Raw genomic sequence first — 27,670 nt, 5'->3', positions numbered from 1 at the left:
GAAACCTCTAAAAAAATGCCTATTTTCATTTCATCATAAGCCTTTAAACTCACTCTATACCTGTGAACAAATCTGTAACGTTAAGCCCAGTTTAGACCAAAGATTCGTGACGCGACGAGTTGAAACTAAGTTGCAACTACTGGCAACCAGTTCCTGCCACTTGACAAGCTGAATTGCTGCTGATGCCATCAGCTGGCTGGAGTCGAGGCGAGACGGCCCGCGGCCACTCCGTATAGCTCAATGATTTAGACCAGTGGTTCCCAAACTACTTGAGAGAAAGGGGAAAATGTAAAAATTGTCAGAATAAATCATGAAAATAAATGAAACACGGAAATGAATCTGCTCAGGAGACACTCATTGGAAAAATGTCACTCCATGTCTTATATTGTAATGTTGTAGTCTTCAAAAGGTGGGTTATCATTCATTGCATCATATGCTATAGTTTTCTCTTGCAGTTTTCTAAGCAAAATGTTATAGTTGGGTAAAGGGGGTATTTGGACTCAGAAATCAGGGAGCGGGGTACTGAAGCCAAAAAAAGTTTGAGAACCACTGATTTAGACTATTTTACTTTGTGATTTCAGTGATATAACCACAGTTAGAAAGCTCAAAAGTAGAAGTCAAACAATATTGAATATAATCAAACTTTGTTGGCCAGTGGTGGCCCAATGGTTAGAGAAGCGAGCTTGTGACCGGAAGGTCGTCGGTTCAATCCCCGGGACCAGCAGGATAAATCTGGGTGGGGAAAGTGAAAAGGCAGCGCTTGCCCCTCCCTCATTACCACCACTGAGGTGCCCTTGAGCAAGGCCCTTAACCCCAACTGCTCCAGTGGAGCTGATCAGTGGCCAGCAGATCAGACTGTGGTTTTACTGGTCAGCTTCCAGGTATGAATGTGTGTGTGAATGTGAACAGGGCACTCCTGAAAAAGAGAGCATTGCTCTCAGTGAGACTCCCCCTGTATAAATAAAGGTTAAAAAAAAAAAAAACTAGCCCTAATATTAAAGAACACATTATACTTTTTTATTGGCAGAACTAATTTATGTATGCTCAAACTACATTATTTGAGTATTTGAATATATTGTTGATTTAACAATTTTAGTACGCTGTTTAAAAGTATCTGTTTAAAAATAACTCAAAGTTGTATTGTTATTTGTATTAAATGATTTAAAAAATAGAAATGATAATTATTTTCTGAATCAAATATATACCTTGTAGTTCATGTCACTCATAATCTCAAGTCATTTCAGCTTGATCTTGATTAGCTTACATGTTTACTTCAGTGAGTGTGTAATGATATGAAATCTATTCAATTGGTTGACTGAGTTATTTTCATCAATTCTGTATTGTGTAATCTTTTTTTTTTACTGTGCAATCTCTGCTTAAGTACAAAAGTGTTGAGTTGGAGTTACAGCAGTTAAGCAAATCACTTCCTTTTTCGAATGCATGTTATTACTGAGTTACTGCTTGGAGGTTATGGGACTTTTTCTTAGTTTGCCTGCATTCGACAGGAGAAGTGTTTTTGGAAAGCCACACACATTTTAATGGCTGTGGAAAAAGTGAGGTCACTGGGCACTGATACCGAATAGGCAGAAGAATGCTGCATCACGCGCGTGTGTGTGTGTGTGTGTGTGCGCACGCGCACACACACACACACACACATACACACACACACACACACACACACACACACACACATACACACACACACATACATACACACACACACACACACACATACACACACACACACACACACACACATACACACACACACACACACACACACACGCACACATACGCATGCACACACACGCACGCACTTATGTTGTCTCGTGACAGCATGGACTGCCTATCAGGCTTAGGAAGTAACTGATTACCGTACATGTAATCAGGTTACTGTAATCAGGATACAAAAAAGGTAACTGTAATGCCTTACAGTTAGAGAAAAAAGAGATCAGTTACATTTAAGTAAAAAATTTGATTACTAGCAGGATTACAAAATATATTTATTGCATATTATATTTATTGTATATTGTGTATTTCTCCAAGTGGCTGTGCACTGTAAATATGATTCCTCTTATTGTCCATTTTGGTTGATACGTATCATATCTTGATATTTCTAATTTTTATTTTTATTTTAGGCCTGTATGCTTTTTAGATATGTTTAAACTGATGAAAAAAATCTTGATTGAACTAAATTATATGAAATATTAAATTAAAGGCACACTTTTCTTGAACTAAATAAGAAGGCAGACTTAACTTGAATTACTGTACAGGTATGTTACTGGTGATGCTCTCTTCTGAATGGTCTGTGGTTTGTGCTTGTAAAGTGTCATGAGGCTGTATTATCCTTGAGGTCACAATGGGTCATTTTATACAGTGAGGTCAAGTTAAAAAAAATAGTCTCACTACAATGAAATGGCTACTATTGGGACTAATATCACACATGAATACAATTAGGCTCATTTAATCCACAAGAGTCTCGGCTTTCCAGTCACACAATTTATGCAATTCCAAGACTGTTCAGGGACCCCAGCAGACATATTCATAATGAATAGGTGGAAATAACATTCATACTGCATGCAAGGAACTGCATGGTTTTTTGCCAAAAACTGCATGAGATTAGCATAAAGTGGGCATGTCTGTAAAGAGGGGACTCGTTGGTCCCCATAGAACCCATTCTCATTCAGATATCTTGAGGTGACAGGTCAAGGGACCCCTTTGAAAATGGCCATGCCAGTTTTTCCCTCGCCAAAATTTTGCGTACATTTGGAGCATTGTTTAACCCCTTCCCGACAAGCTAGCACAAGATCTTTGGTACCAATGGATGCCTTAGCTCTTCTCGTTTCAGAGGATACCAATATCTTCACTCTGGCTTTAGAAATGCGTCCGCTGCAGCCTTTGAAATGCAGTAATGTCGGCCGAGAGAGTGAACAGGTGTAACATAGGAATGAGTCCAGGACAAAAGGAATTAAAATCAACAAACAAGGATTTATTTTTAACAGAGGATGTTTTGAATGATGCAGGAAGCCAATAACTTCAGGGTGGCCAGTGCCCAATCAAATTACATAGAAAATAAAGCAAACTATACTATAAACAAAAAGACAATCTTACCCACCCTAGCATACAAAAAACATGAGAAAAGGGGGGAATGAAAATAAATGGCGACATCCCTATGGGGCTACCAGGATTAAACATTAACAAAAAAATAAGTTGGTCAAACCCATGGTCAAAAGTCAAAAAGTAGCTAGTATTAATAAGCAGGCCAGAAAGACAATACAAGCTACAAGTTAATACTATAACAAAAGGCCAGTAAGCATACAAACATGAACTGTAGGACCAGTAAGAGGCTACAATTAAAGTCAAATTGACAGCAAAAAACTATGCAAAAGCCGGCAAATAGGCTGACGGCTCATAGACAAAGCTGCAGCTTCAAAGCGTGCACAAAAGGATGAGTGCTGGCTGTAGAATGACCAAAGGGCAACTGCAGAGGAGTCTCCCTGGCTTCTTATGCTGGGCTTGATGGAGAACCAGCTCCAGGTGAGGACTCCTCACAGCAGTCGGGCAGCAGAGGGGGGCGTGTCTAGAATTTAGACAGAGGTGAGGCAATGGGAAAACACTGACAGACCAAACCAACCAGACCAGGCTGTAACACACACATCTGCGATCCACCAGTTGAGAACCACTGATCTTACCAGCCTGACCTCCAAGTGGATACGACCCAGGACGTCGTTTGTACAAAGCAGATGAATACGACCTAAAATCACGTTTCAATGTTTAGCAGCTAGTGTTCGTGTGAATAACAGCCCAGTCTCAGAGTTTGGTAAAACTACAACCTGATGGAGAATTTGAACCTGCCGTAACCACTCAGCTATCAGTTCGTTACTGTCCCTACCTCTAACCTAATACCTAACCCACACCCTAACCCTGACCCTAAACCTAACCCTTAACCTAACCCTAAAAGTCGCTTTAAAAAAAACAAAAGTATTTTTTTCAACTTGCTTTTTGGCGGAAGTGGCATAGTCTAATGCTAATCTAGCATACGTGATACGTGGGTCGTTTTGCAGTCATACTGTACGTTATTGGTGGTTGTATAAGTTGGAGGACATGTTGGATCTTACGTCATGTATTATTATGCACTGGTCATTCATACAGTACTCTGGCACATACATGTCAAGTTATCTTATAGACTCTTATCTTTTGATAAAGGAGGTGTGACGGAACAGCCTCTGGTCTTCCACTCTAAAGTCAAGTCATCGGGATACAGCAGCTCCCCAAGGTACTGTACGTTGCTGGACTATATGATGACGTTTTGCCCAACATAAATCAAATTAGCGTATGTTGCATAATCAAAGAAATTGGATAAGGGAAAAGGTACATTTTAAAATGTCTACCTGGGTGACAGAAGGTATTTCATTTCTCATGTTTGGTGTGGATGGGGTTAGTGCAGCATGGCACTATCATCATCCTGCTATATGTTCCATTTCTATGCACAGCGTTCAGAGTTCAACACACAGTCACACTGAGTCAACCTCATCCACTAGTAACTGTCATGGATGAGAAAATGCTTATTTTATTATTAATGATAAGTGGGTATTCACTAATATCTCCACATCTACCTGGTGCCTCTCACTCTGGACAATGGGCCAGCGGCCATTTTGTGTTGAAAAGGCAGGGTATAAACATGGGTGCGAGCACGGGTGCAAGGTTTCCAACCTTCAATCATGGACGTTCACTTTTTCATCAACGTAACCTATCATCATCTCTGCTTTATCAATGCATGCTTTTACTAGCCATTATGTTCCTATTGATCTAAGTCTCCCTAATCATTCTGGCCTATTTCAATCTACAAGCTGAATGCTAAATGTACAGCGGGCTATACATTACATTACGTTTTTCCATAATGGCAGACATTTGTAATGGGTGTGTGTACATAAAACAGTGTATATCTTCAGCGCTTCTTGTTTTTGCTTTTCAGAAGGACGATGTTTTCACCCAAGACCAATGTTCAGAAGACTCCATCTATAGTAAAAGGGAGCAAGTAGGCAATGTTTGTTCTCTGTTTAAATTTTTGTCCCACTGATGATGTCATAGGCATTGTGACATCACTGATCAGTGATGTCATAAGACTGTGGGGCGGCTGTGGCTCAGGAGGTAGAGCGGGTCGCAGGGCCGGCCCTAGCCATCTGGGGGCCCTAAGCAGGATATAGATCAGGGGCCCCCTCCCAGGGGCGGGGGTTTGGGGGCATCCGTGCTGGAAGTACTTTTAAGTAGGGGGTGCTGTAAGGAGGGGACTCCCGGTGCTGCCCGCTAGGGCAGCGCCGAAGAAAATTTGACGTTTTTGGACTTTTAGCCATATTTAGAAGAATATTTAAAACAAACAAACATGACAATGACGCTCGTTTGTAGCCCTATCAGTGTCAAGCAAGCGTGTAGAACCCAGCAGCCATAGGGGTTGCCAGGTCAGTTAAACCAGGGGTTCCCAACCTTTTTTGTGCCAAGGACCGGTAGATACATGCAGGACCGGTTGTCAATTTTAATGGTTTTAGTTACATATATATTTACTCACCAGGTGGCGACAAAAGGTAAATATCAGCCTTTTGTGTTGTATGTAGCCTACAGTATTTATGTTTTTGTTTAAACTACAAACATAAATAAACGTCAACCTATGTTTTAACTACCACACACAGCCTATAATATTATAGCCTATGTTTATTTAAAAAAAAAAAAAAAAAAAAAAAAATTTGGGGGGGGGCCCCCCCAACTCCCGGGGCCCTAGGCAGCCGCTTGGTTCGCATTATGGGCGGGCCGGCCCTGGCGGGTCATCCACTAATCAGAAGGTTGGTGGTTTGATCCCCGGCTCCTCCAGTCCGCCTGTCGAAGTGTCCTTGGGCAAGGCTCTGAACTCCAAATTGCTCCGTGCCAGCACCCTGCGTGGCAGCTGGCTGCCCTCGGTGTGTGAATGGGTGAATGTAGGCACATTGTAAAGCACTTTGGATAAATGCGCTATATAAATGCAGTCCATTATAAGACTGATGATGTCATCAGTGATGTCATGAGACCTTCTCTTTTCTTTCCGTTTACATTTTTGTCCCACTGATGATGTCATAGGCATTGTGATCAGTGATGTCATAATCTTCCTTCCTTAACTAATGCATTGTTATTTTCATTCAGAGGCTGGCTCCACAGAAATTACCCAGCAGACAGTGCAGCACCAAATACTCCACACATTCAACTAAGTGTTGCAAATAGACCAGTCTACTGCTTTCAGTACTCAGGTGAGACCAGTGATGCTGCCAGTTATGTTACCATATCATAATAACACATCAATGTTACCATATCATAATAACACAGATAAATGAAGGATCAGCCAATCATGTAATAAAGTGCTCAAGCCATATCTGTGCAACTTATGGGCTGGTTAGAACTTAGTACATTAAAAAGTGGGTAAGAAAAATGCCGTTTTCAATGACAATAAATCTGCTTTCGTCTGAAACCAAATCAGAATTAAAGGGATTTTTCTGTGTTTCCTTGTCTCCTAGGCGATGGAAAGCAAATCCTGTGTGGTCTTGGAGACAATTCTGTGTTGTTATACAAGTCGTCCCTGACCAGCAATCCAGCTGTTTACACAGGTATGTGAAGTGGACATGAGTACTGTATGCTTACTGACCAGCAGTCCAGCTGTCTACACAGGTATGTGAAGTGGACATGACCAGCAGTCCAGCTGTCTACACAGGTACAGTATGTGATCTGGACATGACCAGCAGTCCAGCTATCTACACAGGTATGTGAAGTGGACATGACCAGCAGTCCAGCTGTCTACACAGGTACAGTATGTGATCTGGACATGACCAGCAGTCCAGCTATCTACACAGGTATGTGAAGTGGACATGACCAGCAGTCCAGCTGTCTACACAGGTATGTGAAGTGGACATGACCAGCAGTCCAGCTGTCTACACAGGTATGTGAAGTGGACATGACCAGCAGTCCAGCTGTCTACACAGGTATGTGAAGTGGACATGACCAGCAGTCCAGCTGTCTACACAGGTACAGTATGTGAAGTGGACATGACCAGCAGTCCAGCTATCTACACAGGTACAGTATGTGAAGTGGACATGACCAGCAGTCCAGCTGTCTACACAGGTATGTGATGTGGACATGCCCAGCAGTCCAGCTGTCTACACAGGTATGTGAAGTGGACATGACCAGCAGTCCAGCTGTCTACACAGGTATGTGAAGTGGACATGACCAGCAGTCCAGCTGTCTACACAGGTACAGTATGTGAAGTGGACATGACCAGCAGTCCAGCTGTCTACACAGGTATGTGAAGTGGACATGACCAGCAGTCCAGCTGTCTACACAGGTATGTGAAGTGGACATGACCAGCAGTCCAGCTATCTACACAGGTATGTGATGTGGACATGCCCAGCAGTCCAGCTGTCTACACAGGTATGTGAAGTGGACACGAGTATGCTCATCTTGAAAAGCTCTCAGCTATATTTTTGCTTACTGTTTTTGTCAGCAGTGCCTTTGATTGTTGTTCTTTCCTCTGGACAAATCTCGCACAGAAATTCAAATTTGAAGGAGAATTCTTGTTTCATGTGCTGTGATTTTCTTTGGCCTGAGAATACTCAAAGACCCAGGCTAATGCATGGTATGGCCTTCAGGTAATGTTATAATACACCATTTTGATAAATGAATGGGAGTCATGGGGAGAAACTGAATTACAGTATTGGTATGTTCATAATTCTCAGACGGTTACATAATTCATGGGAAAATCCACCGTAATCATCTTAAAACAACAACACTTTGCCGCATGCGAAATGATAATGAGCTAATCTATCTCTGAGATTAAGAAATTCATCTTCAGATTGTATTATTTGCGTTGGGCTGGATAACGGATTTTGAAACGGATTCATGGCTTAAGATGAAAGACTCCAAATATTCACTTTGCTCTCACTGTCAGCATTTTAGATAGAGAGTTTTCTCTTACCAGGAAAGCATTCTTTGGTTCTATTCCAAAGCATGAGTTTGAGAAGGTGCTTGGTACATGCTGTCTTTGTTTTTGTCAGAAAGTCAAAGAGAAAAAGAAAGATGAAAATGGCACTATGTCTTTTTACACCAACTAGGTTTAAACACTCTCCTCATCTACCGTAATTCCTCCATTCTACACACCATCGAAGTTCCAAGTTGGTCTTACTGAGAGAGCTTTCTCAAGTCCAGTCACAACATCTTCAACACTGAGAGAGCTTTCTCAAGTCCAGTCACAACATCTTCAACACTGAGAGAGCTTTCTCAAGTCCACTCACAACATCTTCAATACTGAGAGAGCTTTCTCAAGTCCAGTCACAACATCTTCAACACTGAGAGAGCTTTCTCAAGTCCAGTCACAACATCTTCAACACTGAGAGAGCTTTCTCAAGTCCACTCACAACATCTTCAACACTGAGAGAGCTTTCTCAAGTCCAGTCACAACATCTTCAACACTGAGAGAGCTTTCTCAAGTCCACTCACAACATCTTCAACACTGAGAGAGCTTTCTCAAGTCCAGTCACAACATCTTCAACACTGAGAGAGCTTTCTCAAGTCCAGTCACAACATCTTCAACACTGAGAGAGCTTTCTCAAGTCCAGTCACAACATCTTCAACACTGAGAGAGCTTTCTCAAGTCCACTCACAACATCTTCAACACTGAGAGAGCTTTCTCAAGTCCAGTCACAACATCTTCAACACTGAGAGAGCTTTCTCAAGTCCACTCACAACATCTTCAACACTGAGAGAGCTTTCTCAAGTACAGTCATAACATCTTCAACACTGAGAGAGCTTTCTCAAGTCCACTCACAACATCTTCAACACTGAGAGAGCTTTCTCAAGTCCAGTCACAACATCTTCAACACTGAGAGAGCTTTCTCAAGTCCACTCACAACATCTTCAATACTGAGAGAGTTTTCTCAAGTCCAGTCACAACATCTTCAACACTGAGAGAGCTTTCTCAAGTCCAGTCACAACATCTTCAACACTGAGAGAGCTTTCTCAAGTCCAGTCACAACATCTTCAACACTGAGAGAGCTTTCTCAAGTCCACTCACAACATCTTCAACACTGAGAGAGCTTTCTCAAGTCCACTCACAACATCTTCAATACTGAGAGAGCTTTCTCAAGTCCAGTCACAACATCTTCAACACTGAGAGAGCTTTCTCAAGTCCAGTCACAACATCTTCAACACTGAGAGAGCTTTCTCAAGTCCAGTCACAACATCTTCAACACTGAGAGAGCTTTCTCAAGTCCACTCACAACATCTTCAACACTGAGAGAGCTTTCTCAAGTCCACTCACAACATCTTCAACACTGAGAGAGCTTTCTCAAGTCCACTCACAACATCTTCAACACTGAGAGAGCTTTCTCAAGTACAGTCACAACATCTTCAACACTGAGAGAGCTTTCTCAAGTCCACTCACAACATCTTCAACACTGAGAGAGCTTTCTCAAGTCCAGTCACAACATCTTCAACACTGAGAGAGCTTTCTCAAGTCCACTCACAACATCTTCAATACTGAGAGAGTTTTCTCAAGTCCAGTCACAACATCTTCAACACTGAGAGAGCTTTCTCAAGTCCAGTCACAACATCTTCAACACTGAGAGAGCTTTCTCAAGTCCAGTCACAACATCTTCAACACTGAGAGAGCTTTCTCAAGTCCACTCACAACATCTTCAACACTGAGAGAGCTTTCTCAAGTCCAGTCACAACATCTTCAACACTGAGAGAGCTTTCTCAAGTCCAGTCACAACATCTTCAACACTGAGAGAGCTTTCTCAAGTCCAGTCACAACATCTTCAACACTGAGAGAGCTTTCTCAAGTCCACTCACAACATCTTCAACACTGAGAGAGCTTTCTCATGTCCAGTCATAACATCTTCAACACTGAGAGAGCTTTCTCAAGTCCACTCACAACATCTTCAACACTGATAGTGCTTTCAGACAGACACGGTTCTGGTTCTGGCTCCGGCTCCCTTCTGGAGTCTCAGAACCTTGGTGCTTTCTGGCGAACCAGCCCGTGTTCACACCAGTTTAAGCGGAACCAAAGTGGGAGGACATTATTCGGTAGTCCTTCTTCAGTTTATTCTTTATTTTTTTAAGTTTATTAATTATTTGGTCTGGCGTTCGAGTGAACCCAGCCTTGGCCCTCTCTTCTGCAAGTTCGGCATACGACTTGCTCTTTCTTGTACTGCTTTCTAGCTTTTCTTGAGATTCGGTAGATGCCCAAATCACCACTAAACATTTGGTTTCCTCAGGAGACCACTGCAAATTATTTTTCTCTGTGTTGTCACTGCCTTCTCCTTCCTGCTCGTTTTCACAGCCTAGAATAAGACACGCCCACTGATGATGTCACGGTTCCCAAGGAAAACCAACTATTTTTTGGTTCTGCTGAGAACCAACTTTTCAGGTTCCGAACCAATTATTTTTTCGGTCTGAACGCGCCGGCCAGTTCAGATTAGGGTTCTGGAACCGGAACCGGCACGGAGCCCTGTCGGTGTGAAAGCCCTATGAGAGAGCTTTCTCAAGTCCAGTCATAACATCTTCAACACTGAGAGAGCTTTCTCAAGTCCACTCACACCATCTTCAACACTGAGAGAGCTTTTCTCAAGTCCAGTCATAACATCTTCAACATTGAGAGAGCTTTCTCAAGTCCAGTCACAACATCTTCAATACTGAGAGAGCTTTCTCAAGTCCACTCACAACATCTTCAACACTGAGAGAGCTTTCTCAAGTCCAACTGAGAGAGCTTTCTCAAGTCCAGTCACTTCAACACTGAGAGAGCTTTCTCAAGTCCAGTCACAACATCTTCAATACTGAGAGAGCTTTCTCAAGTCCACTCACAACATCTTCAACACAGAGAGCTTTCTCAAGTCCAGTCACAACATCTTCAATACTGAGAGAGCTTTCTGAAGTCCACTCACAACATCTTCAACACTGAGAGAGCTTTCTCAAGTCCAGTCACAACATCTTCAACACTGAGAGAGCTTTCTCAAGGCCACTCACAACATCTTCATCACTGAGAGAGCTTTCTCAAGTCCACTCACAACATCTTCAACACTGAGAGAGCTTTCTCAAGTCCAGTCACAACATCTTCAACACTGAGAGAGCTTTCTGAAGTCCACTCACAACATCTTCAACACTGAGAGAGCTTTCTCAAGTCCACTCACAACATCTTCAACACTGAGAGAGCTTTCTCAAGTCCAGTCACAACATCTTCAACACTGAGAGAGCTTTCTGAAGTCCACTCACAACATCTTCAACACTGAGAGAGCTTTCTCAAGTCCAGTCACAACATCTTCAACACTGAGAGAGCTTTCTGAAGTCCACTCACAACATCTTCAACACTGAGAGAGCTTTATCAAGTCCACTCACAACATCTTCAACACTGAGAGAGCTTTCTGAAGTCCACTCACAACATCTTCAACACTGAGAGAGCTTTCTCAAGTCCAGTCACAACATCTTCAACACTGAGAGAGCTTTATCAAGTCCAGTCACAACATCTTCAACACTGAGAGAGCTTTCTGAAGTCGTCACAACATCTTCAACACTGAGAGAGCTTTCTCAAGTCCAGTCATAACATCTTCAATACTGAGCTTTCTCAAGTCCACTCACAACATCTTCAACACTGAGAGAGCTTTCTCAAGTCCAGTCATAACATCTTCAATACTGAGCTTTCTCAAGTCCACTCACAACATCTTCAACACTGAGAGAGCTTTCTCAAGTCCAGTCACAACATCTTCAATACTGAGCTTTCTCAAGTCCAGTCACAACATCTTCAATACTGAGCTTTCTCAAGTCCAGTCATAACATCTTCAATACTGAGCTTTCTCAAGTCCACTCACAACATCTTCAACACTGAGAGAGCTTTCTCAAGTCCAGTCACAACATCTTCAATACTGAGCTTTCTCAAGTCCAGTCACAACATCTTCAATACTGAGCTTTCTCAAGTCCACTCACAACATCTTCAATACTGAGAGCGCTTTCTCAAGTCCAGTCACAACATCTTCAACACTGAGAGAGCTTTCTCAAGTCCAGTCATAACATCTTCAATACTGAGCTTTCTCAAGTCCACTCACAACATCTTCAACACTGAGAGAGCTTTCTCAAGTCCAGTCACAACATCTTCAACACTGAGAGAGCTTTCTCAAGTCCAGTCACAACATCTTCAATACCGAGAGAGCTTTCTCAAGTCCAGTCACAACATCTTCAACACTGAGAGAGCTTTCTCAAGTCCAGTCACAACATCTTCAACACTGAGAGAGCTTTCTCAAGTCCAGTCACAACATCTTCAATACCGAGAGAGCTTTCTCAAGTCCAGTCACAACATCTTCAATACTGAGAGAGGTTTCTCAAGTCCAGTCACAACATCTTCAACACTGAGAGAGCTTTCTCAAGTCCAGTCACAACATCTTCAACACTGAGAGAGCTTTCTCAAGTCCAGTCACAACATCTTCAATTCTGCCTGCGCCACCCAGTGACCCCGGGCAGTGTAGACTGACAGGCCAAGACAGGATCTAGCATGCCAGTGCATGTCATGGATATTGCTTGTTTCGGATTTGCCCGCTTGAGTGCGGCCGCAACACAATGTCCACAAGAGGGCAGCAGAGATAAAAGGACAGAAGTTGAGGTGACCAGGAGGTCACCGTGAGCCTCTGCTCCCCATTCTCCTTGGCTGTCTGTTAAATGCCTGTGTGTGTGTGTGTGTGTGTGTGTGTGTAGGCCATGACAAGGCAGTGAGCAGTGTGGGCTGGAGCCACAACAGACGGTGGTGGTTGAGTGCGTCAGAGGACCGGTCCCTCCGAATCTGGACCCATGGAAATGCAGAGCCTCTTATTATCATGGTAAATGGCCTAGGACGCATGCATTCATGCACACACATGCACGCGCACACACACACACACACACACACACACACACACACACACACACACACACACACACACACCATACAGTCTCTCTGTCTCTTCCACTTCACTCTCCAGTCTCCACCACAATCACAGTGGTAGTTGGAGATGCAACATGGATTTTGTCCTTAACACAGTGTTGTGAGTGAAGCAAACAAGGTTTGAGTCTTATGTTGTGGGAAGGGTATATCATTAAATATGGTAATGTTTTGGGAAGGGTATATAATTAAATATGGTAATGCTGTGGGAAGGGCGTATAATTAAATATGGTAATAGAGGCAGGAATTCAAAGCATGCACTGTATTATCCTCACTCCTTCATCTATTAACACACAGTATCACCATTGATTAGTTGACATTATTATTAGCAGACATTTCCTTAATGTTAATGCACACAAAAAAAGATTGTACACGAGTCCCATGTGAGTCAAGTCTCAAGTCGTTTGAGGACGAGTCTCAAGTCAAGTCTCAAGTCACTGTGTGTGGGACTTAAGTGCGACTAGAGTCCAAGTCGCAATTCCAAGTTCCCATCTCCCTTTAAGTTAATGTGGGGGACAAGGACAGTTCTGTGCAGTGTTCCAAGATGTGACTTGAACACACTCTGACAATACTTTCCTAATTCACTTTTTCCTTTTCTAATAAGAATACAGCCTCATGGAATAGAATCATTTAATGAGGCTGATGAGACGGTGTGTTTCTTGGCCGAGGATTGGGTCATTCAGAACATTTGCTACGGGCTCCAAGCATGCAGGACACTGAGCATGTGCAGACCCTCCTCACTTCCTCATCGGACATGGCACTTAGCGGGACAGTTTTCTGCCTGCTTTGCTAAGAGACAAGCGGATGTCTGTCCTCAAGCCCAGGGTCTCCCTTAAGCCCAGGGTCTCCCTTAAGCCCATGTTCTCCCTTAAGCCCATGGTCTCCCTTAAGCCCATGCCACACCAATCAATCATTATCCAACGACTGCCAAGGATAATGTTTCATTGGTGAGCCATGGGCTTTAGCGGGACCGTTTTCTGCCTACTTTGCCATGCTAAGAGAAACCAGAGGTCTGTCCTCAAGCCGGGGTCTCCCTTAAGCCCATGGTCTCCCTTAAGCCCAGGGTCTCCCTTAAGCCCATGGTCTCCCTTAACCCCATGGTCTCCCTTAAGCCCATGGTCTCCCTTAAGCCCATGGTCTCCCTTAAGCCCGGGGTCTCCCTTAAGCCCATGGTCTCCCTTAAGCCCATGGTCTCCCTTAAGCCCGGGGTCTCCCTTAAGCCCATGGTCTCCCTTAAGCCCATGGTCTCCCTTAAGCCCGGGGTCTCCCTTAAGCCCATGGTCTCCCTTAAGCCCGGGGTCTCCCTAAAGCCCATGGTCTCCCTTAAGCCCATGTTCTCCTTTAAGCCCATGGTCTCCCTTAAGCCCATGCCACACCAATCAATCATTATCCAACGACTGCCAAGGATAATGTTTCATTGGTGAACCATGGGCTTTGGCGGGACAGTTTTCTGCCTACTTTGCCATGCTAAAAGAAACCAGAGGTCTGTCCTCAAGCCAGGGTCTCCCTTAAGCCTGAGGTCTCCCTTAAGCCCATGGTCTCCCTTAAGCCCATGGTCTCCCTTAAGCCCATGGTCTCCCTTAAGCCCAGGGTCTCCCTTAAGCCCATGGTACACCAATCAAACATTGCCAACAGCAGTTGTCGGATGTTTGATTGTGTGCCATGGGCTTTAGACAGTTTTCTGCCTACTTTGCCATGCCAAGAGAAAAGCAGAGGTCTGTCCTCAAGCCCCGGGTCTCCCTCAGCTGATGCTAACCATTTGCTCCACTCCACTTCAGCTTGGCTGCAGCAGTAGTCTTTGACGACTTGCTGTTCTTGTGAAACATCTTGGCAACAACACACACGTCTTTTCAGGAAGGAGAGCTCTAGGGGTGAGCCAGAATTACACATGGCTTTGCACACTTAGGCTTGAAGATTGTCGAGAAATAAATTACTTTAATGAACACACAATGTACCTTACGGTTTCTCATTTTCTTGTCTTAAAGTGTCCGATTAGTTGGTTGCAACCCTAAAACATGGACTGATTAAATATCTGATGATGGCATAATAGCCCAGGTGTTGGTTGGTTCTTGGCCCCGAGACGCCCTTGCCATGTCCCATGTGGGTTAAAGAGCCGGATCGTACTGCCCCACACCGGACCATTCACTCCTCCTCTGTACTGGACTGTGTTCTGAGTCCACATGGAAAGAACAGCCAGTGTGATCCTGTGTATGTGCTTTATAAAGCTGCAGCCAAAGAAGAAGAGAGGAAGCATATGAGAGTGTGTGTGTGGCCACGGCGTGTGCATAAAGGAGATCTGAATTCAGAAAAGACTTAAAATATCAAATGAAAGATTCACTGGTTCACCATGAATTCCACAAAGCAATGTTATGTTGTTTTTGGGTCGTACGCAGACTGTCACCTTTAATTTGAGGGTGTTAGACAATGTCAGATGAACACCTAAAGAAATAGCCTTTTTTGATAATAACTGATCATTGCTTGTCCATACAAAGTTTCCAGTAGAGTTAAAGAAGAAAATTAATAGATAGAAATGGTGATCACAATCATTTATTAATTAATTAATTAATTGCTTTTTGTATTTCAGTAATATCTTTCTCTGGATCATGAGTGTCTGAATGATTTCATGAAGTTAGCTAATTTTGGTTTATTTTCTGCTCCTTTAGGGTGGCAGTACGTTCTCCAAACCCATCAGAAGTGCTCAATTTTATTACCTCGACAAGTTTTTGCTTCTGGCCTCTGGACACTCTCTGTCCTTGTACCTGTATAACCTGGACAGCAAGCGTGACCATATCAAAAGGTAATACATACTGTGTGTGTGTGTGTGTTTGTTTGTTTGTGTGTGAAGTGATTATGTACAATTACAGTACAATTCAACATTTACACTTGCTGCGTCTGCTAGCTGTTGGGCTATATGTTTTTGCTGATAATGCATGTGATATATTATCCAAATAAAGCTGTTTGACACATAGAAGACACTGAGCACACTGGAGTTTGTGCAGGAATTTTCTCTTTTGGTGTCCAGCTGGGTTCTAGTTTGGCAGACAAAATATTTAAATCCCTGGTGGTAATAATAATAATCATAATCATAATAATCATAATAATCATCATAATAGTCACAGCTGGAAAGGCAAATGAGACTATTGGGCACAGACCTGTGGCTGCACAAACGCATGGTTTATTTACTGTGTAAATACAGTGTAATAATGTGGTATCAAGCATGACGTCAGTTCTGAGCAAGAGAATGAGGGAAATTTAGTATTTTTTCATCGGATTAAATAACTGTGGTGGCCTAAGGTTAGATTAGCGAGCTTGTGACCGGAGCGTTGTCGGTTCGATCCCCGGGATCGGCAAGATAAATCTGGGTGGAGAAAGTGAAAAGGCAGTGCTTGCCATTCCCTCATTACCACCACTGAGGTGCCCTTGAGCAAGGCCCTTAACCCCAACCGCTCCAGTGGAGCTGATCAGTGGCCAGCAGATCAGACTGTGGTTGTTCTGGTCAGCTTCCAGGTGTGAATGTGACCACAGTGTTCCTGAAAATGAGAACATTGCTCTCAGGAAACTCCCCGGAATAAATAAAGGTTAAGAAAAGGATAATCATCCATAATATTTGCAAATGTAGCGAAATCAATGTGATACAATAAATCAATGTGATACAATAAATCAATGTGATACAGTAAATCAATGTGATACAATAAATCAATGTGATACGGTAATGTACAAAAAAAGTCAAGATTGTAAATCTGTGATTAATTACGTCTCTTCTTTCCCCCCAATTGAAACCCTGCATATAGTGCAAGTTAATTTTGGATTGTAGGCAAAATCACTGAGCAGACAGTATCAAATTGTAAGTCTCGTGCTCTTAATGTCCCTTACCTGTGCAAAAATTGTGCAGACGGCACAGGTGATATATTTACAATATCCATTTTCTGCATAAATATTGGTAGCATGTTAATCTAATATAAGTGCCGACCACTAAAAACAATGTCAGAATGTATTGTATTTTACAACTGTTCTTTTTTGGAAGTCACTGGTTGAATACTAATTATTGTGGAGGTCTCTGAGTTCTCTCAAATGCAAATATTAATATTATACAAATATTAGTTTGATAGGAGTTGCACAGATTGTGTTTATGGCCAGACAAACAATTCCCATTTCTCTATTCATTCTGCACTGTTAAAATTCTTGCAAGAGTAGCAGAGCAGTATTTGCAAATGCAAAATACAAAGTTTGGCATGCATTGGCACCTGGGAGCCGGGCAGTACGACCTCAGTCTTCTCTCGCTGCCTGCTAAGCAGCAGAACAATTGGGCATTAACTGCCTTGCTCGAGGGACCATTAACAACGCTTGCTGAGGGAGGGAAGAGCATTACTCATACACTTTCCCCACCCAGATTTTCACGGACGATTCGGGGATTCAAACCAGTGATCTCAGCCTTGCTTTTCTCAACTTTGGGCTCCAGCCACCCGCTATGGCCGTACCTCTCAGCAAAGACAAATACATACTGTAGATCGTGACTCGTTTCACAACTAGCTAACAAGCACCGATACAGATCAAAGGATGGATCTGTGTCATCTGGTTATGAAGCAGGCTTTGTTGCCGCAGGCTGATTTGATGGGGCCTGCGTTCATTCAGCTCCTAGCACAGGCACGGTGCTGACACTCCACACCACCCAAAGTGCAGTGCTGTGCTCTGGAAGCTGTCAGGCGTATTGTGGAGGCCAGGGAGCTGAGAGGAGAGGAGAGAGGAGAGGAGAGGAGAGGAGAGGAGAGGAGAGGAGAGGAGAGGAGAGGAGAGGAGAGGAGAGGAGAGGAGAGAGGAGAGCCCTCCAGACCCTCTTCCAGCACTCTTCCAGCAGAGCCGGCGGCTGCTTCCTCTTTCCTAGTTGAATCACTTCTTGCTATGGTTGCAATGTGTCAATGTCAAAGCAGTGTTGTAGTGGAGTCCCACTCGACTCCGGTCCTCGAGTCCTGGACACATTTTCAGGACTTGTCACTCGACTTGGACTTGAGCACGGATGACTCAAACTTGGACTCGAGCATTCATGCATTCAGACTAGGAAGATGGAACTAGGACTCGGATTGTGTTTTATGTTTTTCTTAGTCTTTCTTTTTTGTAATAATAGGCCCTAATAATTTGGCATAAGATATTGATAGCTACATCAATACCGTGACATTCAAATTCGTGCAAGGGCTGATATGTGTGTTCCACCTACATGTGGATTTATACTCATGTTCAGTAACTCTGGACTCCGACTCAGGTAATGGGGACTCGTCTCGGATTCTTCTTTGGTACCTCGGACTCGGAACAGTGGGGACTCGAGACTCGACTTGGATTGGAGATATTTGTGACTTGACTACAACACTGTGTCAAAGGCATATATACAGAAGTGTCATCAGTAGAACAAGATCTGTAATCAAAAGAACATGATAGCCCTTCTGGAGTTGAATCATCTTATTAGTCCAGGAGCTCTTTAGCCATGGGAGAGATGTAATAATATTACATCATTAGAGTCTGGTCCCTGACCATATTATGGTCAGGGACCAAACGCTGTAGTTAACATGTTTGAACGGGATCATCTTTTATTAACAGTTGGATCATATATATCACCGGTGAAAATGATGCAACTATCTTCTTACTTTCAGATATCAGCAAAAGAGTGTTGTCAAATTGGCAAGCTGCTTTGAGACAACATCGGCAACAGACATTACTGCATTGTCTGCAGTCAATGATTTTTTCTCCTGTATCCTTTTTCTACTCATTATTACTGCAATCTGGGAACCCAACGGGGCAGGCTCGTTGGAATAACCGGAACTCAAGGGGCTCCGCCAGAGATTTCCGCTCTGTCGGCAGTGGAAGAAAATCCCTTTCCGCTCCCTGCAAGCTCTGCCATTGGCTCCGACCTAACCTCGCGTCACCAGGCTCCTCCCAAGGAGAAGAGCCTGGTTTCCATTATCCTTGAATTATACCTCTCGTCCTGTGTCCGCCCTAGACCGGAAACAGGATCAAAAACAAAAACAAAAGATGGATGTACCAAACAAAGTTTTCGAAGAAGTTCTTGTAGAAACTTTGCGGATTCACAATATCACATATTTTAAGCCAATACAGAAGCTTTGCATCCGAAAATTAATCGAGGGTTAGGATTTTTTTGGCGCACATGTTTCCGGTAGACTGTTTCCGTCTCCTTGGTTTACGCCCCCCAGGTCCAGAAGCGGTGGAGAAGCCTCCAGACTAGCTCCGACCTAGTCTCACATGGTCAGACCGACTGGCTCTGACTATTTATGGATTTGCTTTCCGCTCGATCTCAAATGCCTCCGCCGCTGTGAAACAACAACAACAACGCTAGCTCGTTACTACACGCTGAAGATGGCAAGTTTTACGATCAGTCAACCGACTCGGTTGACTGTCGGTCACGCCCACTCCATTTTGATTGGGTAAAGCACAGCATGCGAGCCTGCCCCCTACGAGCTCTGTTATTCGGCTTTTCACTGAGCTTGCCGACAGATTTTCAATGCAAGTCCAACGTCTGTCTCGAGAGGTTAATGTTACCGCGTATAATAATCAGAATCCGAAAAAACATTATTGATCCCCGAGGGGAAATTGAGTCATGCTACAGTTGCTCACACTCATGTCGGGAAAAATATAAACATCGAGACATTATAAGAAGCATAGGAATAGACCATAAAAACAATAAAATAGAAGTTAGGTAGCCAAAATCCGATAGAGTGTCGCAATTATGTGCCTTCTCCTAAAGTCCTTATCAAGTACCATTGAGTAAAAAGTGCATGTGAGGTAAATAATATATTATATACAACAGTGTAAGTAGTAATAATAATAGTAATAATAATTAAGAGTAAGGTGCATTGGGTCCAGTCCAGTAAAATTCACATCCATACAGTAAGAGTGTGGATTATTGGATTATTGCCCAAATTGCAATATTTAGCAGTTATGGCACATTGAGTTTTATAATGGACATTTTGGACATGGACATTTTATACACTGCCCACTGTCCGACACTTCTTTTTCTCGAGTAGAAAAAGGCTTAGAGCAATGTGTTTGGAGGTCTTCAGTGTTGAATTTTCTCAGTGGAAGAGGAAGCCAGCTGAGGAAAGAACACTTATGTGGTCCCACTTAGAAAACATTCACTCTCATTGATGCATTGGACGGCAGAGTTCACCTATCATTTCAGTAGTTTAATTTGGAGCATCTGGTTGGACTTTCATATCAACCACAGCAATCAGTCTCTCTGCTTAATAAGACCCCCGCATGCTGCCTCAGGGCTTCCACAGCTGATCTTACCTGAAATCATTGTGGTTTCTTACATTTTTCAGGAATGTCTCCATTCCAACTCCTTGTTAAAGGTTTACGATCCCTTTATTTTCTAATAAATCCACTCAACTGAATTTCGAGCTGTATCTGGGTGAGTGAGATCCTCAAATGAGGTATGAGGCAAGTAGAGAATAGATATCAGCTGATTGCATAAAACATGTTGATGTCTGATTTCTGTGCATCATTGATTGTTATCTATGTTCAGGAAGTGTGGGTGGCAGTAAACACAGTGCGTCGCTGTCCGTACTGACCCCCCCCCCCCCCCCCCCCCCCACTTCCTGAATGGTATTGCATTAAGGACTTTTTGATATCAAAGACATAAAAGTGGATTTTATGCAACAAGTTGGAAGCGGCGTCATCTGTTGCTATCTAGAAGAGGATGTTGCGCATCGGATAGGGTCTTCACTTCAAGTTTCTGGCTTAGGCAAATGATCTTTTAAGACGTAGCCGTGAGAGCGGAATTCTGGTCTGATGGGGAATGCTAAGTAGCCTGGGTAAACCCAGCCTCCACGTGATCTGCTCTCAGACCCTGCTCAGGTCACGTGGAGGCTGGGTTTACCCAGGCTAAATGCTAAGTGGGTCCCCGGGCGCTAATGCTCAGTATGAGCGAGAAGCGCCCGGCTAGCGGGGTAAATAGTTTGCTAAAAATACTAGTGCTAATCTGTTAGCGAGCTATCGGGCAGCTTCTTCTTCTGCTGCTTCTAATAGCTTTGCGGCAACAACCACCATAAAACACTAGTAGAAGAAGAAGAAGCTTCGCGGCAGACTAGATGCCTTGCGGCACATTGCTGCCTCTCACTGGTTGGAAATATTACCGTTTCTGCTTGCTTGGTAACTGACACTAGTGCAATCCTGGGGGAACTGTTTTTGTTGGCGGAGGCGAATAATAGGCAGAAATCATCTGTTGTCACAAATTACTTGACAAAAATGCTATTATTACTTGATGAATAGCTTTGTTTATGCTGTACAACTGTTGTATAAAAGCAATATCACACTCGAGGTCGTGCTGTTGTTGTCTAATAATATCGTCCCGGCTGTGATTATCTTCGGGACTCGGCCTACGGCCTCGTGCCTACGACCGAATCACAGCCGTGACGATATTAGCCAACAACAGCACTCTCTCTCGTGTGACATTGCTTAAATATCTCACACTTACTGCACTCATATCTGCAGGCCTCTGTTAGCATGTAATAGATAACATACTTGACAATGCTAACTTTTCTTAGCAGTGGTCTCAGACATTGTTCTGCTGTGCGGTTCCGATCGCTCCATTCAGGTATTTGACATGAACAAGGGTGCAGTTGCTTCAGAACTGCCGGACGCCCACAGCAGAGCCGTCCACTGCATCACACAGAACAAGGTAAGCCCATGTCAACTTTCTTCTGTAAAAGCCAACAGTTTACGCCATTATTTATTTAAAAGTGCCACCTGTATTACATTATTTTGTTGCAGCATTGCCATATGAAGTGATGTATTCATTTACGCTAGTACATGTATGCTTATTATTTAGTATTCTGTGTGCCTAGACTCTTCAAATTGCAGCATGGACAGCATTTTATTTCTGATTTTACGGTCACAGCCTGTCCATTTATTTAAAAGGGGTTGTCTTTTCCTATGGTCATTTGCCTACTGAGGTGCACAGTCAGTGTCACGAACATTACGCATTAGGGCTTGCTAACTGCTAACATAACACAGAGGAAAAAGCTGTCCTAGCTGCTAGCAGTGTCCTGCTAAATGCTAACATGTCACATTGGAGAAAAAGCTAGCTGCTAGCAGTGTCCATTGGCTTTCAAGGGAAGACATATGGAGGGACTTTTACCCCCAACGTGCCAAGCCATTGTTACAGAAAAATAACAAACTCAAATTCAAAGCGTCAGTGTTGTTTTGGTTGTACAGTCTCAGACTTTAACACTCCAATTTCATGTCATTAAAGCAACGGTAAAAAGTATTTCTGAGTATGGAGAACCGGTTAAGAAGAGTTAGTCCTGGTTCCAAATTGCCTAATTTTCTGGAATCTTATCGACCATAGAATGTTGACCAGCTGTATGCTTCATGAGTAGCTGCCCAACAACCTTTTTGCTTTCAGTGGGGTGTCAATTGCAAACAATAACGTGATATGACTCCGGGTGGGGGTACTCAATCTGTCAGTGGAAACTCTGGTGAAGTTTGTATGTCCATATAACATACGAGTTTGCTAGCACATCGCCATGGCACCCATCTTCAAAACAACAGAATTAGCTGTAGACTGTTTCTTTACAGTTCCAAAAACGCCAAAATGACCATAAAAAATGTCCATAAAAATGACCATAAAAAACAGCTCATGCAGTGTAATCCAAGTGTTCTGAAGCCAGACAATGCAATGTGGGTCCAAAAGTCCAATATTAACCTCATTATCTCCTATTTTCCACACTTGTCCTGCACCATGCCAACCGTTAAAATAGTAGCAAGCAGATGTTGACTTCAAATGCTGTCGGAAATATTGTAATTACGGGTAGAGCACACTTGAACAAGCCAATAAAATGGTAAATACTAATGGGAATCCAATTATTTACTTACTAATTCTTGTATTGTTCTCTCAAATAAAGCGTTATGCCAGATGGGCCATGTTACTGCTGTTTTGAAAAGTAATCCTGAAGTTACACAACAATGTATTCTAGTAATAAAGTTAACTACTAAAACTGTATGCAGTCTTTTACACCTGACAATTTGTACAGCAGAAATTGATAGGGGAAATGCTAAAGAATTGTATCAAAGAGAATAAAAAATGGCACTGCCAGCCCTACCCAAAGGACTTAACAAAGACACGCCTACCTAGATCTAACTAACAATATTTTTCTATTATTCTCTTAAAGAGTATGGTGCAGGTAAAAAAAAGAATCAGAATTTACATTTTGGGCTCATGATTACACTCCAAAAAGACAAAGATCCCCCCCACAGGCCCCCCGGGGCCCCCTCATAAATATGGAGGAAAAGGTGGCATTCTATAAATGAGCGTGTGACATAACAACACGAGTGACATCACAAGAGGAGAATGTTCTGCTGGGGCTGACACAGGGATGCAAACACATGGAGAGTGAAAAAAGGTGACAGATACCAGGGCAGACATAAAACCACTCAGAAATCCTCATATTTTGGGCTGAAAAATGTAACTGTCACCTAAAGGTGACTAGTTTGCTTCCCTGTGACATCACAAGTGTTACAAGTGTTAAAAAAAATCCCCCCAATTGCTATATACCAATTCCACATATTAATGCAATGTGGTCTCCAACCTGCACCATGCTCTTTAAGTATAGGTCCATTTACAGGTATAGGTACATTAAGAGTTTGAATGCCTTGAAGTATGGGACTGTGAAGGATATACAGAAGGTCTTGGTGAATGTAGAGAGGCAAAGTGATCTCATCACTCTGCTGACTGATTGCATTTTATTTTATATATTATATTATATACAGTAATATTATATTATATATTACATTATATAATATTATATTATATATTACATTATATTATATTTTTTATACAAGGTTTATAGATTGAAGAATTTGCGTGGCTTGTGTGAACCTTCCCTCTGACTCTAGAAGGGTCTACTCTTTGGCAGATGCTATAGTGTTACATAAGACATCTATGAGTGTTGCGAGAGTTACATAAGACACATCTCTTGGGGGGGAATATAAAAGTGTTGGTTTGTGGTGTGAATGAACAAGGTCATGGTAGAGGGAAAAAACAATCTAAATGTTTCCGTGACAGACAGACAGGACAAGCCATCATCAGGATCATTCATCTTGAATGTAAACCCCTGGTGCTCCAGGATTAAGACTGACATGGGAGATTGAAGGAGGAGATTCCAGCTTGGATGATAGCCTTTGAGTAATCCTGTTCCATGATGCATTTTGGGTTTATGTGGCTTTACTCCCACAGTACTGTGTTGGGCCAATGTGTGCCTAATTTGCTGGTGTCTAACAGTACTGTGTTGGGCCTATGTGTGCCAAATTAGCTGGTGTGTAACAGTACATTACATTACATTACATTACGTCATTTGGCAGACGCTTTTATCCAAAGCAACTTACAATAACACACTTTTTGTCAGCAATAGAGCAATCAACTATGGAGCACAGTCTATGACAACTACAAATCCTGAAGGAACAGTGGTACAGTACTGTGTTGGGCCAATGTGTGCCCAATTAGCTGGTGTCTAACAGTACTGTGTTGGGCCAATGTGTGCCCAATTAGCTGGTGTGTAACAGTACTGTGTTGGGCCAATGTGTGCCCAATTAGCTGGTGTGTAACAGTACTGTGTTGGGCCAATGTGTGCCCAATTAGCTGGTGTGTAACAGTACTGTGTTGGGCCAATGTGTGCCCAATTAGCTGGTGTGTAACAGTACTGTGTTGGGCCAATGTGGGCCCAATTAGCTGGTGTCTAACAGTACTGTGTTGGGCCAATGTGTGCTTAATTAGCTGGTGTCTAACAGTACTGTGTTGGGCCTATGTGTGCCCAATTAGCTGGTGTCTAACAGTGCTGTGTTGGGCCAATGTGTGCCCAATTAGCTGGTGTCTACCAGTACTGTGTTGGGCCAATGTGGGCCCAATTAGCTGGTGTCTAACAGTACTGTATTGGGCCAATGTGTGCCCAATTAGCTGGTGTCTAACAGTACTGTGTTGGGCCAATGTGGGCCCAATTAGCTGGTGTCTAACAGTACTGTGTTGGGCCAATGTGTGCCCAATTAGCTGGTGTCTAACAGTACTGTGTTGGGCCAATGTGGGCCCAATTAGCTGGTGTCTAACAGAACTGTGTTGGGCCAATGTGTGCCTAATTTGCTGGTGTCTAACAGTACTGTGTTGGGCCTATGTGTGCCCAATTAGCTGGTGTGTAACAGTACTGTGTTGGGCCAATGTGTGCCCAATTTGCTGGTGTCTAACAGTACTGTGTTGGGCCTATGTGTGCCCAATTAGCTGGTGTGTAACAGTACTGTGTGGGGCCTATGTGTGCCCAATTAGCTGGTGTGTAACAGTACTGTGTTGGGCCAATGTGTGCCCAATTTGCTGGTGTCTAACAGTACTGTGTTGGGCCTATGTGTGCCCAATTAGCTGGTGTGTAACAGTACTGTGTTGGGCCAATGTGTGCCTAATTAGCTGGTGTCTAACAGTACTGTGTTGGGCCAATGTGTGCTTAATTAGCTGGTGTGTAACAGTACTGTGTTGGGCCAATGTGTGCTTAATTAGCTGGTGTCTAACAGTACTGTGTTGGGCCAATGTGTGCCTAATTAGCTGGTGTCTAACAGTACTGTGTTGGGCCAATGTGTGCTTAATTAGCTGGTGTCTAACAGTACTGTGTTGGGCCAATGTGTGCCTAATTTGCTGGTGTCTAACAGTACTGTGTTGGGCCAATGTGTGCTTAATTAGCTGGTGTCTAACAGTACTGTGTTGGGCCAATGTGTGCCTAATTAGCTGGTGTCTAACAGTACTGTGTTGGGCCAATGTGTGCCTAATTTGCTGGTGTCTAACAGTACTGTGTTGGGCCTATGTGTGCCCAATTAGCTGGTGTGTAACAGTACTGTGTTGGGCCTATGTGTGCCCAATTAGCTGGTGTGTAACAGTACTGTGTTGGGCCAATGTGTGCCCAATTAGCTGGTGTCTAACAGTACTGTGTTGGGCCAATGTGTGCTTAATTAGCTGGTGTCTAACAGTACTGTGTTGGGCCTATGTGTGCCCAATTAGCTGGTGTGTAACAGTACTGTGTTGGGCCAATGTGTGCCTAATTAGCTGGTGTCTAACAGTACTCTGTTGGGCCAATGTGTGCTTAATTAGCTGGTGTCTAACAGTACTGTGTTGGGCCAATGTGTGCCTAATTAGCTGGTGTCTAACAGTACTCTGTTGGGCCAATGTGGGCCCAATTAGCTGGTGTCTAACAGTACTGTGTTGGGCCAATGTGTGCCTAATTTGCTGGTGTCTAACAGTACTGTGTTGGGCCAATGTGTGCCCAATTAGCTGGTGTCTACCAGTACTGTGTTGGGCCTATGTGTGCCCAATTAGCTGGTGTCTAACAGTACTGTGTTGGGCCAATGTGTGCCCAATTAGCTGGTGTCTAACAAGTAATGTCAGCAGTAAATGCATACATTATCCAACAAATTGCATAATAATAATAATAATTCATTTATTTTACATAGCGCTTTTCAATGACTCACAGACGCTGACAGTATGAGTACAACAGGTTTAAGCATATCATTTCAGTTTCTCCAAAGCTGTCAAAATAAATTCGACACATTAACGTTTTTATCTTTCTTTTTTTTTATAGATCATTTTCTGGGCAATTTTGACCAATCTTACAGATGCTTATATAACTCCTTTTGGAATATGGAAGGTGCATGGATTTAGTTGAATCTGTGCTAGAGGGAAGTTCGCACTCAGCGACCCTGTGCTATTGGCTTCTCCTGACGTGTGCATGTTGACTTGCTCTGTGCAGGCAGGCTTGGCACTCAGGCGTGGCTGGATTAGCTGGATACACTGCACCTAGTGGCTCGGAGGCTGGATTAGCTGGATACACTGCACCTAGTGGCTTGGATTAAACGCGTTAGAGGCCACGGGTGCTCATTCAACTGGGATGCACTCTCCCATGCAGCCGCCGACGCACGTTCCACCCAGAGGTGCCTGCTCCCTGTCACGCCAGCTATTGTGTGCCTGCTGCATTATGGCCATGCTCGCGGTGTGTTGACTCAGCTTGACCTGTTGCGTTAATGTGGGGTCCTCTGGGGTCGCCTGGATGCCTCAGGGCAAGGATGTAATTTATGGGGGGGACACAGGGGACATGCCCCCCCCACTTTTTCAGAAGGCAGTATTGGACCCCTGCACGCTAACTAGAAGACCTAAGGCATCCATTGGTACCAGGCAGCTATTTCATGCTAGCTTGTCGGCAAGGGGGGTGAATAATGCTAAAAAATAATATATTTTTCAAAGATGTCTCTTGACCTCTCACCTCGAGATATCTGAATGAGAATGGTTTCTATGGGTATTCTAAATCTTCCCTTTACAGGTATGCCCCGTTTAAGCTAATCCCATGCATTTTTGTGTGTGGCAAAAACCATGCAGTCTTTTTTTGCATGCAGTATAAATGTGTTATTTTCACCTATTCTATTTGAATATTTCTGTATACTGGGTGGGGTCCCTAAATCAATCAATCAACCAATTTTACATTTATATAGCACCAAATCACAACAAGAGTTATCCCAAGGTGCAACAGTCTTGGAAATACATAACTTGGGTATGACTGGAAAGCTGAAACTCTTGTGGATTCAATGAGCCCATTTGTAATCATGTGTGATGATGTTAGTCTCCATAGTAGCCATTTTATTGTCGTGAGACTATTTTTTGAAACT

General features: G+C 43.2%; 1 protein-coding gene across 1 annotated transcript in view; it reads left to right on the top strand.

The window, feature by feature from the left end:
- The window catches only part of wdr27 (WD repeat domain 27), a gene marked incomplete at both ends in the record, with an annotated part of 92,856 nt that overhangs the window by 15,530 nt on the left and 49,656 nt on the right, over positions 1 to 27,670 (top strand). The window contains 8 exons of the mRNA XM_083658302.1: positions 4,207 to 4,276; positions 4,976 to 5,038; positions 6,172 to 6,275; positions 6,540 to 6,629; positions 12,754 to 12,875; positions 15,640 to 15,773; positions 18,619 to 18,716; positions 21,541 to 21,662. Coding sequence (XP_083514428.1) covers positions 4,207 to 4,276; positions 4,976 to 5,038; positions 6,172 to 6,275; positions 6,540 to 6,629; positions 12,754 to 12,875; positions 15,640 to 15,773; positions 18,619 to 18,716; positions 21,541 to 21,662 — 803 coding nt within the window. The remainder of the gene's footprint in view (positions 1 to 4,206; positions 4,277 to 4,975; positions 5,039 to 6,171; positions 6,276 to 6,539; positions 6,630 to 12,753; positions 12,876 to 15,639; positions 15,774 to 18,618; positions 18,717 to 21,540; positions 21,663 to 27,670) is intronic.

Source organism: Poromitra crassiceps (genome assembly GCF_964638095.1).
Source record: "Poromitra crassiceps genome assembly, chromosome: 22".
NCBI classification, from domain to species: Eukaryota; Metazoa; Chordata; class Actinopteri; order Beryciformes; family Melamphaidae; genus Poromitra; species Poromitra crassiceps.
Note: the sequence above shows the minus strand (reverse complement) of the source record. Positions and strands in the feature narration are given on the sequence as shown.